This window comes from Tachyglossus aculeatus, chromosome 26, assembly GCF_015852505.1.
Source record: "Tachyglossus aculeatus isolate mTacAcu1 chromosome 26, mTacAcu1.pri, whole genome shotgun sequence".
Classification (NCBI taxonomy): Eukaryota; Metazoa; Chordata; class Mammalia; order Monotremata; family Tachyglossidae; genus Tachyglossus; species Tachyglossus aculeatus.
Window position 1 is genome coordinate 656522 of NC_052091.1, and position 13911 is coordinate 670432.

The 13911-nt window shown below is 60.4% G+C and overlaps 1 protein-coding gene across 1 annotated transcript; it reads right to left on the minus strand.

Annotated features, from left to right (window-relative positions):
• Nucleotides 1–68: 68 nt before the first annotated feature.
• Nucleotides 69–12449, minus strand: EXOC3L2 (exocyst complex component 3 like 2). The gene is made up of 12 exons (XM_038767328.1): nt 12410–12449; nt 7796–8408; nt 6306–6951; nt 5940–6054; nt 3978–4088; nt 3781–3881; nt 3505–3615; nt 3166–3301; nt 2457–2579; nt 1269–1424; nt 1000–1121; nt 69–539 (listed from the first exon to the last, which is right to left on the minus strand). Exons 2-12 carry the CDS (start codon nt 8403–8405, stop codon nt 275–277), a joined length of 2496 nt encoding a protein of 831 aa, XP_038623256.1. The 5' UTR covers nt 8406–8408; nt 12410–12449; the 3' UTR covers nt 69–274.
• Between the last annotated feature and the right edge of the window lie 1462 nt (nt 12450–13911).

Here is a 13911-nt window from a genome sequence, read left to right on the forward strand (position 1 = left end):
GATCTGGACCGAGCCCCCTGCTAGGCCCCAAGGACCCCTTGGGGAGCCAACCCCATCACTCCTGTTAAATAAATGTCTTTATTCACCATGGTACAGACCCTTCATAGAGAGTGCCCGGCAGGCCAGGGGGCGGGGTGGGGGGCACCGAAGGGCCGGGTAGCAAGGGGCAGCTGGGCAGGGGCTGCCATGGCAGGTAAAGTGCTGGGCGAAGCGGGGGCCCGATGGTCCCCGGCGCGGACGGCAGCCTGGCAGACCACGCCAAGAGGAGCGCGGCTCACGGCTGGGCCCGGGACCTCAGGGGCAGCCTCAGGCGTGGGAGGCAGGCCGTGGGGAGGTGGGCCATGGGGAGCCGGGCCAGGTGCAGGCCGAGGCAGAAGGGTGGGCGGGGCACGGGGATGTCGGCAAAGAAGGCACGGTTCCGGGAGGGCCCCCCCGGACCCCCGCTCTGTTCCAGGTCCCGCGCCACGGCCAGGATCTCGTGCCGAGCGGCGGCGCTGTGCAGTCCCCGAACGTCCAGCAAGGCCGCCACGTGCTTCCTCCTGCGGGAGCCAGACGGCCGGGTTGGGCCGGGGTGGGCACGGGAGGAGCCACACCTGAGCTGCCACCCCGGCACCACGGGGAATAGTCACGACTGCCCTCCCCTCCCCGGGGCCTGTTTGTGGGAGAGGACAGGGAGGAGGAAAACCCAGACCAGAGCCTGGATCTACCGCTCTCTTGCCACCTGTGGCCAGGAAGCTAACCCAGAAGTAGGTCAGGCTGGTAAGAGTTGAGGGTCAAGGGAGACAAGGGGAAGGAGCCGGGAGAGGCAGGGAGGGGAGGAGAAGAGAGAGGAAGAAGGAAGAGGGAGGGGATAAGGGAACGGGAGGGGGGAAGTGATGGGGGAAGCAGATGAGTGAGAAAGGGATGGGAGGGGAAGAGGAAAGGGGTAGCATGAGAGGAGGGCAGAATACAGGGAGAGGGGAGGGGACCCCGGTGTCCCTATCACCCTGTCGGTCTCACCTGATGTCGGGGTAATCTCGCACCAGCCCGCCGACCTCTACCTGGATGCTGGGCGTGTCCTCCAGCTGCAGGACGTCGGCCAGGTGGGGGACCGCCGCGTCCAGCCATGAGGCCTGTGACTCCTGCGTACCCCAGTGCAGGGTCGTGGGGGAGTCGGGGTGGGACGGCGGAAGGAGAGACACAGCCGGATTACTCCCCCATGGCCGGGCTTTCGGCCTCCGCACCCCCCAGCTCGTCCCCATCCCCCCGGCCCAGGCCCCAGCACTGACCAGGCGTCGGAAAAGGCGCTGTAGCTGGGTGGCCTCGTCCCTCAGCTTGGCGGCCACGTGGGCTCGGGAGCGTGCGGAGCGGCAGCTGAGCCGGCCCCGCAGCAAGCGGCGCACATACTCCACGAGCACGCGGCGGTGCAGCTCCGACACAAGCACCTGGGCGGGGGCCCCATCCCCATCCAACGTCACCGGGGGGTCCCTGCCCCGGCCCCCGTCTCCGTCCCTCACCTCATCTCTCCTTCTCCAACCCCCATCCACTCATTCAGTCGTACTTATTGAGCACTTACTGAGTGCAGAGCACTGAACTAAGCGCTTGGGAGAATACACTATAACAACACAGCAGACACATTCCCTGCCCACAGCGAGCTTACAGTCTAGAGGGAGAGACAGGCATTAATATAAATAAATAAGTTAGATATGGATACCCTTGCCTCCCCTCTGTTCCCTCTCCCCCTCTAGATTGTAAGCTCGTTGTGGGCAGGGAATATGTCTGTTGTATTGTTATATTCTCTCTTTTTAAATGGTATTTGTTAAGTGCTTACTTTGTGCCAGGCACTGTACTAAGCTTTGGGGTAGATTCATTCATTCATTCAGTCAATCGTATTTATTGAGCACTTACTGTGTGGAGTGCACTGTACTAAGCGCTTGGGAAGTACAAATCAGCAACATACAGAGATGGTCCCTACCCAACAATGGGCTCACAGTCTAGAAGATACAAGGTAGTCAGGTTGGACACAGTCCCTGTCCCACGTGGGGCTCGTAGTCTTAATCCCCATTTTACAGATGAGGAAACTGAGGCACAGAGAAGTGGAGTAACTTGCTCAAGTTCACACAGCAGACAAGTGGTGGAGCTGGGATTAGAACCCAGGTCCTTCCAACTCTCAGGTCCGTGCTCTACCCACTATGCCACACCACTGTCCTCTCCCAAGCACGTAGTACAGTGCTCTGCACAGAGTAAGCACTCAATAAATGCAATTGACTGACTGACTCCTCTCCCCAGCCCACTTTCCTTTTCTCCCTCCCTTCCCCTTTTCTCTATACCCCCTCTTCTATCCCTGCTCCAGTCCCCCATCCCTCTCTCCCCAGTCGCCTTGCTCACCTCCTTGTGCCGCCCCTCACCCCACAACACCCCCCCACACCAGCCCAACACACACACACACACACACACACACACACACACACCCCTACCTGATAGGGCTCACTGTGCATGCGACGCAGGGTCAGGGCCTGGGCTCCCAGTGTTCCCAAGATACTGTCAAATGCCTCCGAGCTGTTCAGCCACTTCCGTTTCATCAACTTGTTGAAATGGGGCTGGGGGGGCAGTAGCCGGGACCCCTGTGAGCGGAGCCAGGGCCAGGGCCGGAACTACGGCGTCCGCCTCATCCCTAGGCTCGGCCCGGCCTGGCCCGGCTCGACCCGGCTGCTGGCCAAGGGCAGGCCCGGGGCCACTGGCTCCCGGCCCACAGGCCAGGAAGAGGAAGGAATCGTCTCCGGCCGGATGGACGGACGGCGGTCCCAGGGCCCCAGGACTCACTCCCCATGGAGCAAGGGGCGGGGGCAAGGGGAGGGAAGATGTTCCACCCAGCTTGGTCCCCACGGCCAGTGGCCCTAGTGGGGGTGACAGGCTGGGGGCTTCCTATTCTGGGGACTCGCAATGGGGAGCATTGGGAAAGGGAACCCGGACATCACTCACCTCCAGCCCCCACCTCCGCCCTTCCACACCCGCCCCTTTGCATGTCTGAGAGCCCCCTCCCCGCCCCCCCGTTCCTTCCTCTGCTTCTTCCTTTCCTGCCGCCCTTGCCAGCCCAACCCCGCTCGTGGCTGGGAAAGAGCCAGGGGTCCGAGCCTCCCGCTTCCCGCCTCAGACCCCTCCCCTCGCCCACCTACTCGCCCTGACCTGCAGCTCCAAGAACAGCCGATCGGCCAGCACGCGGTGGCACAGTCGGGTCACCCGTTCCAACGCCGAGGCGGCCGTCTCCCGCATGGCTTCGCTCTCCAGAGGCCCTGCCCGGGCCAGCCTCTCTGCCAGCGCCCTGACCAGAGAGGAAATTTGCCCCACCCCAACCTATTCAGAATCCCATGATTCTAGGCCCCTGGACTCCCAGCCCACAGCCGTCGTGCCTGGTGGAGGAGGTGGAGGCAGAGGGGCCCGCTCAACTGCCGGCATTGGCCCAGCCCAGGTCCTGGCTGGTCTCCCTGCTAGGTTCCCTCCCAGGGCCCCCGAAACCGGGCTCACCGAACAGGGGGGCAGCAGTTGACCAGGGCGATGGTCCTGCACACATAACTGTCCGGCGGCAAGTCACACGTGCTGGGATTCTCGTGGAAACGCTCCACGCGCTGCTGGAAACTGGGTAGGGGCAGGGGGACCGGGGGAGATCAGAAAGAGTTGGACCCTTGACTCGGGCCTCTCGCCCAACCCCCATGCCCCTGCTGCAGACAGGGCCCTGACCCCCTACATGCCCCCCAGTCCCTTCCCAGCCCCTTCCCAGCTCCCCCATTCCTCTGGCCGTACCTCTGCAGGAACTCGGCCAGGGCCCCCAGGCAGCAGAGGGTCACCCGCTCCCGGAACTCGGGGCTGATGCTGGGGGCTCGCTCCGTGTGCTCCTCCAGCAACTGAGGGACAGGCACTGTCAGAGGGGACTGCCCTGCCCCCTCCCCCGGCCCCCTGTCTCTTCCCCCTCCCTCCACATCCCTCCCCTGGCTCCTTACCCCGCACACAGTCCGGGCCAGGCCGCCGGTCTCATCCTCGGGCCGGGCTGGTGCCGCCCAGCGCTCCTCTTCCTCCTGCAGGGTTTGCAGCAGCGCCGCTCGGGTCTGGGCCTGGGGAGGCCGAGGGGTCAGCATGGGGGGCAGTGTCGGTGTGCCTTCCGCCAAATGTCAGTGGCAACCATCAACCCGCTCTCTCTAGGCTTTGCCAGATTTCACCGCCACCCCCAGCCCCGTCCAGCCCCACACTCGTAAACCCCTAGAACCCACCAATATAAATTTATTTATATATCTGTAATTTATTTATTTATTTATATTAATGTCTGTCTCCCCCTCTGGACTGTAAACTCACTGTGGGCAGAGAATGTGTCTGTTTATTGTTCTATTGTACTCTCCCAAGCACTCAGTGCAGTGCTCTGCACACAGTAAGCGTTCAAAAAATACGACTGGCTGACTGATTGAAGGAATGCCGGAGCTGCCCCCATCCCTCCGGCCCCTAACCCCAGCCCAGGTCTTGCCCAGTCCCCCCATTCAGCCCCAGCCCCAGTCCAGCCCAATCAATCCATCAGTCAATAATATTGTCCGAGAGCCTATTGTGGGCAGAGCAGAGTAGAAGCCCTTGGGACAGTTCAGTAGTTAGTAGACAGGTTCCCTGATCTCAAGCTCTTAGTAAAGTGTTCTGCTCATAGTACAGTTGTTCTGCACATAATAGCCACTGACTGAGCCTACAATCTAGTGGGGGAAACGGACACAAAGATAATCCCAGGTAAAGGGATACAGAGCTCGTTGTGGACGGGGAACGTGTTGGTTTATTGTTGTACTGTAATAATAATAATAATAATTATCGTATTTGTTAAGCGCTTACTATGCACCAAACACTGTTCTAAGCACTGGGGGAGACAAAAGATAATCAGGATGGACACAGCCCCTGCCTCACGTGGGGCTCACAGTCTTAATCCCCATTTTACAGATGAGGTAACTGAGGCCAGAGAAGTGGAGTGACTTACTCAAGGTCACATAGCAGACAAGTGGTGGAGCCAGGATTAGAACCCATGGCCTTCGGACTCCCAGGCCTGGGATCTATTCACTAGGCCTCGCTGCTTCTCCTTGTACTCTCCCAAGTGCTTTGTACAGTGCTCTGCACACAGTAAGCGCTAAATAAATACGACTGAACGGATGAATGAATGAATGGGGTATGAAGATGTGGGCATCAGTACCACCGAGGTTGGGCTGTGAGTGCCCAATGGCTTAGGTGACCTGGCAGAGCTGAAGTGACAGTTGGGTTAGATATAGGGTAAAGGGAGGATGAAGAACTAATCAGGGAAGACTTCCCAGAGGAGTGGGGCTTTGAAGGGGGGAAGCGCAGTTGTCTGCAGGATGTGAAGGGATTAGGGAGTTCCAGGAAGAAGGGAGGATGTGAGCCGGAGGTCAGAGGTGTGAGAGAAAAGGAGGCACAGTGAGGATGTTGGCTTTAGAGGAGCAAAGATACAAGCTGGGGTGGAGGAGGAGAGGAACAAGGATAAGTAGTGGGGAGAGAGGTAATGGAATGAAGGCTTTACAGCTCACTGTTGGGACTTTCTGCTTGATGTTTAGAGGAAAAGTAACTGTCGGGATTTTGAAGAGTGGGACCTCCAGCCCCATCCCCAGCATGCCCAGCCCCCAGACTCCATTCCCCAGCCTCGGACCACCCAGTGCCCCCCATCCGGCCTTCACTCCCATCCCCCAGCTCATCTCTCCCCCTCTAGCAAAATCCAGGTGAGTCCCTGCGGCAGAGGGAGGGGGGTCACTGCTCAGACGACCCTCCTGTCTGCCCTGCAGGGGCTCCTTAGGTGGCCAGGGCCTCCGAGGCCTGTTTCTCTGGTGCCCTGTGACCCCATCCCCTGTTCGGGCTCCCCAGGCCCCTCTGCCCTGGTGCCCTGCGACCCCAGCCCCTGCTCGGGCTCCCGGACCCCTCTGCCCTGGTACCTTGACATCAGTGACACATTCATCCTCCAGCCTCCTCAGGGTCAGGGGGGCCAGCAGGGGCCCCAGCTCGTCTGTGCCCTCCAGGGCTGCCAGGTCTGCCCTGCCCAAGATCTCCCTGGGAAACAGCAGGGAGGGGAAAGGGTTGTGTGCATCAAAGTGGGGGCAAGAGGGGCTGGTGGTCAGCGGTGTGGTGTTGGAGTGAGGGTTGGGGACGGTAGGGGAGGTGGTCCCCAGTCCAGTCCCTGCCCCACCGCGAAGTCAGAGGGTCAGATGGACAGGCGGAGTCTCCCTCCCTGGATAGACTAGGCACTGCCCCTCCGTCCCCGGAGCGACCCCGGCCCCCGTCCAGCTTCTGCCTAGGCTCACCGTGGGTACACGTGGTTGTGCCAGTGCAGCAGGGCGAGGCGGTCGGGCAGCAGCAGCCCCTGGCAAGCCGTGGACCTCATCCAGGCGGCCAGGCCCCCGTGGTAGCCCCGGAGATAGACTCTGAAGGCGCCCAGGCAGGGCGGGTAGGCCGGGGCCAAGCGGGAGCGCACGGCGCCCAAATCTTCCAGCAGCCGGCGTTGCAGCCCCTCCAGCCGGCCGGCCAGCCCCCCACCGGGCTCTGCCCCTGCCCCTGCCCCCGCCCCTACCCCTGTCCCTGCCCCTGCCAGGCGCTCGCCCGCCACCCGGCACACAGCCTCCGCCCAGCGGGCCCGCAGCTCCCGCGAGCCTCCAGGCCCCCGCCGCCGGTCAGCCGCCTCCTCCTGCTTCAGCACCTGGCCCAGCTGGGCCAGGGGTCCCCCGGGCCCCCCGGCTGCTCCAGGGGCCGCCAGGGTCTCGGCCACCAGGGTCCAGAGCTCCCGCTGCAGGGCCTCGTACAGCAGCGCCACATCCCGCGCCCGCCGGCCCCCGGCCCTGCCCGCTCCCGCCGGCGCGGAGGCCGCTGCCAACTCCTCGGCCTCCAACTCCAAGATGTGCTCGTCGGCCCGGGCCAGCTCTCGCTGCTGGATTAGCTCCAGGATCTCCAGAACTGTCTCCGGGGAGAGAGGGGCGCGGGGTGGGGGGAGAGCAGAGACAGAGCGAGAGAGGGTGAGGCCGGAGACGGTTAGACCGGAGGCCGGAGGGGAAGGGCTGGGGGCCTGCACTGATACTAGGCCTGGACACCTAGGTCTGAGCCAGCTGGAGGAGGCCAGGCCCGGGGAAGCCACTTGAAATTGGAGGTCTCCTCCAAAGTCAGAGCTGAGATGGAGGTCAGAGGTCAGGGGTCAAGGAGGGGAGGGGGCCGGCCTCCCAAGGCTCTGCCGCTCCTGCCCTCGCCCCCAGGGAGGGCACGGGAGGGGCATATGGAGAGGGACGAAGGGGCTCCCCAGGGGCCCAGGGCCCCCGTGACCCCCCCACACCTCCACCCCCCTCTATTTCCTCCCGGTCCGGATGCAGCTTCCCGTCCAGGGGCTATTTCTGCCGCTCCAGGGCCGGGAGGGGGGTGCGGGCGCGGCCGGGGCAGCGGGGGCTGTCAGCCGGGTACCCCGAGCACCGCCCGGTTGCGTGGGTCCTGCCCCTTGCCCGCTCCCTCCCAGGGGACTCAAGGCAAGAATAGCAACTGGACCGGAAACGGCAGAGCGGAGCCGAGCACGGAGGGTTCTTCTGCCAGGGTCGGGCCGGGCAGAAGCCGACACGGGGAGGGGAGCAGTGCCCTCCTCCGAACCTCAGGCGCCCGCTGCCCCCCACTAGCACACCCTTCCCTGCCGGGTGTGTACGTGTGACAGGGTGGTGGCCCCATTCCCTGGAGCGGGCCAGGTGTTCCACACATGCCGGTGCCCCTTGGGGCAGGGGACCCAGGAGTCCTGCCCCGGCCTCCCTCCGGTCCCTCTCACCGGACAGTGGCTCCTTGGCCTGCGGGGGCTCCGGGGGTTTGTGGGCCAGGGCAGGGGCCGGAGCCGGCGCCTCGGGCAGCAGACGCTCCACCAGGGAGGTGCAGTGGGGCTTGGGGCCGCGGCCCAGGCGGAGGAAGGGCAGGGGCAGGCGGGTCGGGGTCTCGGGCTCCAGCAGGCTGCCCAGGCTCCACTTGGATGGCCTTCGGTTGAGCCTCTGCAGGAGGCTGAAATCCTCGGAGCTGCGGCGAAGGCCCGGCCCGGAGCCCAGCACTCGGTCCAGGAAGGAGCGAGACTCGCCCTCGCCCGGGCTGCCCCTACGCGCAGGGCTCTTGCCCAGCCGGAAGGGAGACAGGCCCACCAGCCTCTCCAGTGTGGCACGGCGGTAGCTGCCTCCATTGGGCAGCGAGGGGCTGGGGTCCTCCCAGGAGCTGGACCGGCCTCCACCGGCCCCCTCCCTCCTCTCCCCCTCTTCCTCCTCCTCCTCCTCCTCTGCAGTGGCGGTGACCGAAGCTTCAAAGGGATTGTCACTCCTGGCGGGCTTCAGCTGCAGGGTGGTGGGGCGAGGGGGATCCCTGGGCCCAGGGCTGCGGAAATTCCTTAAGGTGGACATGGCCTGTGGGGGAAAGGGAGGGGAAGGGTCAGGGACATTGTCCAACCCATGGGTGGGGGGGGGTTGGTCGGGGCTACTCCTGGCCTGCGGAGAGGGTCAAGGGATCTTCTGACCTGCGGGGGTGGGGGGGCTCCCTCCTGTGTACCCCGTCCCCTCCGGCTTGCATGGGCCAGCTGGGCCTTCCCAGAATCATTCAATTGTACTTATGGAGCGCTTACTGCACTGTACTAAGCACTTGGAAAGTACAGTACAGCAATAAAGAGAGACCATCCCTGCCCACAACGGGCTCACAGTCAAGGGGGGGGAGACAGACATCAATACAACTAAACAGGCATCAATATAAATAAACGGAATTATAGATATATACATATATTCAGAAGTGCTGTGGGGCGGGGAGAAGGGGGAAGACCCGTTTCTGGATGCCCGTGTCCGGTGCTTGGCAGAAATAAATACGATTGAATAAATAAATGAATAAACCACCCATCTCTCCAGGGTGGCACAGCCCGACCAGGGTCAGCCAGGCATCAGGGACTCGATCTCCCTCGGCCCTGGAAGGTCAGAGTTCCAGCCAGGGAGGGGGCCCGGGACCAACAGCAACCCTGGCCCCCTCCTGGCCCTGAACCTTCTGTCGTCATCTTGCCCTCCACCTCCCGAGGCACAGAACCCTCCACTAGGGCTAGGGGAGTCCAGTGGAGGTGAACCTGTCCAGTCCTCTGCCTCCAGTCAGCTCCCCAAGTTATAGCCCTCTAGACTGTAAGCTCGTTATGGGCAGGGAAAGTGTCTAATTCTGTTGTATAGTACTCTCCCAAGCACTTAGTTACAGTGCTCTGCACATAGTGTCAGTAAATACCACTGATCAATCGATTGATTGACTGATATCCCCAAATGGGCCCTTGGGTTCTTCGGCCCCAGCTATGCCCTTGTGTACTCGCTTCTGTCCACCTCGACTTACCCACCAGAGTATTGAAGCACTCACTGATGCACACAGCCCCTGCCCTTCTTCTTCCTGTCTGACATTTCAGTGTCAGCCTCCCCTGTGAGACTGTAAGCTTCCTGCAGGAAGGCATCAAGCCCGCTCACTCGGCCGAACCTGCCAGAAGCCTCAGTATAAGCAATCGATCGTATTTACTGGGCATGGACCTTGTGCAGAATGCTGTACTAAGTGCCTGGGAGAGTACAACAGAGTTAAAATCGTGATGCCTTTCCTCAAGGTGGGAAAACACTAAAAGAAGTTAAAAGTAGGGAAAGAAACGTGGCCTACTGGAAAGAGGTCGGGCCTGGGATTCAGAAATCCCAGTTCTGCCACTCATCTGCTGTGTAACTTTGGGTAAATCACTTAATTTCTCTGTGCCTCGGTTACCTCGGCTGGAAAATGGGGATGAAAACTGTGAGCTCCATCTGGGACAAGGACTGTGTCCAAACTGTTCGGACTGAATCTACCCCAGTGCATAATATAGTGCCCGGCACATAGTAAGCACTTAACAAATGCCATAAAAAAAACATAGAATCATAAGTGCCATGGGCATGGGGTGTGGACAAGTACCTAAGTGCTTAGGTGAGGTGGAAGTGCTGGAGGGGCTAGGGTGGGGAGACGGGAGGTTAATCAGGGAAGGTCTCCAGGTGGAGGTGGGTTTTCGGCGATGGGGAAAGCCCCTGTCTGCAGGAATAATAATAATAATAATAATTGTGGTATTTGTTAAATGCTTACTAAATGCCAGGCACTATACTAAGAGCTAGGGTAAATACAAGTTGGGTTGGATACAGTAGGTTGGGTTGGAAACAGTCCCTGTCCCATGTGAGGCTCCCAGTCTTAATTCCCATTTTATGGATGAGGTAACTGAGGCCCAGAGATGTAAAGGGACTTAATAATAATAACAATAATAATAATAATGGCATTTATTAAGTGCTTACTATGTGCAAAGCACTGTTCTAAGCGCTAGGAAGGTTACAAGGTGATCAGGTTGTCCCATGGGGGCTCACAGTCTTAATCCCCATTTTACAGATGAGGTAACTGAGGCACGGTGAAGTTAAGTGACTTGCCCAAAGTAACCCAGTTGACAGTTGGTGGGGCCGGAATTTGAACCCGTGACCTCTGACTCCAAAGCCCGGGCTCTTTCCACTGAGCCACGCTGCTTCATAGCAATGCGTGCCCCATAGTCTTAGCATCTAGCGGAAACCCCTTACCACCGGCTTTAAGGCACTCAGTCAAGCCTCTCCCTCTAAACGATCCACTCTTTTCTCCCACCGCATCCCAGCTCTGACTCCAAAGCCCGGGCTCTTTCCACTGAGCCACGCTGCTTAAAGCTCACACGGCGGACAAGTGGCGGAGCCGGGACTAGAACCCAGGTCCTTCTGACTTCACTGAACGTGAAGGGGGAGGCAGTTCCAGGTGGAAGGGAGGACATGAGCAAGAAGGTTGAAGGTGAGAGAGATGATAATGAAGCAGTGACTAGGATGGCTTGAGAGGAGCCTACTAGGAGGGGAGCCAGGGTAAGTACCCAGAGTGAGGGTACTAACTCTACTGGGCCGCCCCCAAGCATTTAGTACAGTGCTGTGCATAGAATGAGTGCTCCATAAATACCATTGATTGATTGGACAGGAATTACAATGCTTCCCCAGACTGCGGGCTCTCAGGAAACATTGACTGATTGACTGTTTTACCCCATCCGGCAGGCGGGGTCTGCCCTTTCTTTCCTTGAGCTTCTAAGGGTGGAGACTCCAGACCCCTGGGACCTGTTCAGGGGTCTCTGCCCACCACCACAGTCGGGAATGTGGTCCCCACCCTGCTGCCGTGCGATGCCAGGGAGGAAAGATCCATCCCCGACTGTGGCAGTGGACGTGTCTGGCAGGCATCTTCCCCTGAATGCACGGGGGTTAAGAAGACGACGAGGGATCCCTCATCCTTCATTGTCCGGTGCCTCATGTCCCTGAGTCTGCCACCCACCCCTGCCCTCAGTCCAACCCTGGCATCCACTCCTCGGCATACGGGAGTCACCATGGCTTAGTGGACGGAGCACGGGCCTGGGTGTCAGAAGGACCTGGCTTCTTATCCAGGCTCCGCCATATGTCTGCTGTGACCTTGGACGAGTCACTTAACTTCTCTGTGCCTCAGTTATCTCATCTGTAAAATGGGGACAAGAGTGTGAGCCCCATGTAGGACAGGGACTGTGTCCAACCTGATGAATTCGTCTCTCCCCCAGTGCTTAGGACCGTGGTCGGCACAAGGTGAGCTCTTACCAAGTATGGCTACGGAGGGGGCAGGAATGGGCAGGGCTCCTTGCATACATGACCCCTGCCCTCCGGCTCCCGGATGACCCGCTGACCCCCTCCCCCCGTGCAAGCATCTCAACCTCTTCCCCTCTGGCGCCCTGTGCCCCTCCAACCCTGCCTGACTCATTTCCCGGCCCGCCTGTCCGTCCCGTCCCTCCCTCCCTCCCTGCCTCTCTCCCACCCCCTACCCCTCACCCCCCCCCCAGACTCTGCTGGCCTCCTCCCCTCCCGGGGGGCAGGATGTCAAGGACCAAAGCCTCCTCCTCCACCCACCCCCCCAAGCCACCACCGCCACTCACTGTGCCCCCCGCCACGGGCCCCCACACTGATTTTGCTTCCTCGGGGCCCCCATCCCCGGCTCTGTCCAACTCAGCACCCCCGCCCTGGGTAACCCCATCTCTTCTACCCTCTCCATTGCCTCCCCACCGGCTTGGTCTGTACAGAGACCCCCCTCCCCTATTCTGCCCCTCTGCAGCCTGTCCCCAGGGGTCCATCACCCACCAGTCCTGCCTCTCGGGCCTCTCCCATGTCAGTCCTGCTGTCCGGCTCCTCTAGTCTTCTCCGCTCCCCCATCAGGGACACTCAAGCTCCATGCTGCATTCTCTTTAGGCTGTGCCTCAGTTTCCCCGATGGCAAGACTCTCTCCTCCTCTCTGAGATGCCCCTCTAACGGGTCCTTGAGGTCGGACCCTGGGGTAGACGGGGTGGGGGGTGGGGGGGAATCACTGCTCCTACCTGTCCCGCTGCCTTCTCCCCTCCGGTCACTTCTGAGCGTCCAGCCCGGCCAGAGGTCCTGCTAGCAGTGGGAACGGGCGGTGGGGGTCCGGGGAGGGCAGGAGGTGTCAATTTCCTGGCAGGAAGCTCCTCCCCCTCCCTGCGAGCCGTCGGAGGCCCCCCGGGGGGAGGAGGCGGGAAGGGCCGTATCTGTCTGGAGGCGGTGGCGGCGGATACCAGCCCAGCGGGGGCCCCCAGCGGAAAAGGCCCCCCGTGGCTCTGCCCGTCCCGAGCCCCCCGGGCACCGGCACACAGTGCCCTGGACGGGGAGGGCAGGGGATCAGCAGCGTGGCTCAGAGCCTCCAGCCCGGGCTTGGGAGTCGGCCCCTTGGCGGCTGTGTGACCTTGGGCGACTCACTTCACTTCTCTGTATCTCAGTTCCCTCATCTGGAAAATGAGGATTAAGCTCTCATCCTATCCCGTCTGGACTACTGCACCAGCCTTCTCTCCGATCTCCCATCCTCGTGTCTCTCCCCACTTCAATCCATACTTCATGCTGCTGCCCGGATTGTCTTTGTCCAGAAACGCTCTGGGCATGTTACTCCCCTCCTCAAAAATCTCCAGTGGCTACCAATCAATCTGCGCATCAGGCAGAAACTCCTCACCCTGGGCTTCAAGGCTGTCCATCCCCTCGCCCCCTCCTACCTCACCTCCCTTCTCTCCTTCTCCAGCCCAGCCCGCAACCTCCGCTCCTCCACCGCTAATCTCCTCCCCGTACCTCGTTCTCGCCTGTCCCGCTGTCGACCCCCGGCCCACGTCATCCCCCGGGCCTGGAATGCCCTCCCTCTGCCCATCCGCCAAGCTCGCTCTCTTCCTCCCTTCAAGGCCCTACTGAGAGCTCACCTCCTCCAGGAGGCCTTCCCAGACTGAGCCCCTTCCTTCCTCTCCCCCTCGTCCCCCTCTCCATCCCCCCATCTTACCTCGTTCCCTTCCCCACATCACCTGTATATATGTATATATGTTTGTACATATTTATTACTCTATTTATTTATTTATTTATTTTACTTGTACATATCTATTCTATTTATTTTATTTTGTTAGTATGTTTGGTTTTGTTCTCTGTCTCCCCCTTTTAGACTGTGAGCTCACAGTTGGGTAGGGACTGTCTCTGTATGTTGCCAACTTGTACTTCCCAAGCGCTTAGTACGGTGCTCTGCACAAAGTAAAGCGCTCAATAAATACGATTGATTGATTGATTGATTGATTGACTGTGAACTCCGTGTGTGGTTGCCCATGCACCTCCGTATCGGACAAAAACTCCTCATCATTGGCTTTAAAGCGCTCACTCACCTTGCCCCCTCCTACCTCACCCCACTATAACCCAGCCTGCACGCTTTGCTCCTCTAATGTTAACCTTCTCACTGTACCTCCGTCTAACTGCCGACCCCTCACCCACATCTTCCCTGTGGTTTGGAATCCCCGCCCTCCTCAAATCCGACAGACAATTAATTCCCCCCCCCCCC

Excerpts from the sequence above, each read along its gene's own strand:
- EXOC3L2 (XM_038767328.1), bottom strand. The coding sequence starts at position 8,405 with ATGTCCACCTTAAGGAATTTCCGCAGCCCTGGGCCCAGGGATCCCCCT. Across the intron at positions 6,055-6,305 it reads CACAACCACGTGTACCCACG|GGAGATCTTGGGCAGGGCAG; the intron begins GTGAGCCTAGGC and ends GCTGTTTCCCAG. Across the intron at positions 3,616-3,780 it reads CTGGCCGAGTTCCTGCAGAG|TTTCCAGCAGCGCGTGGAGC; the intron begins GTACGGCCAGAG and ends GCCCCTACCCAG.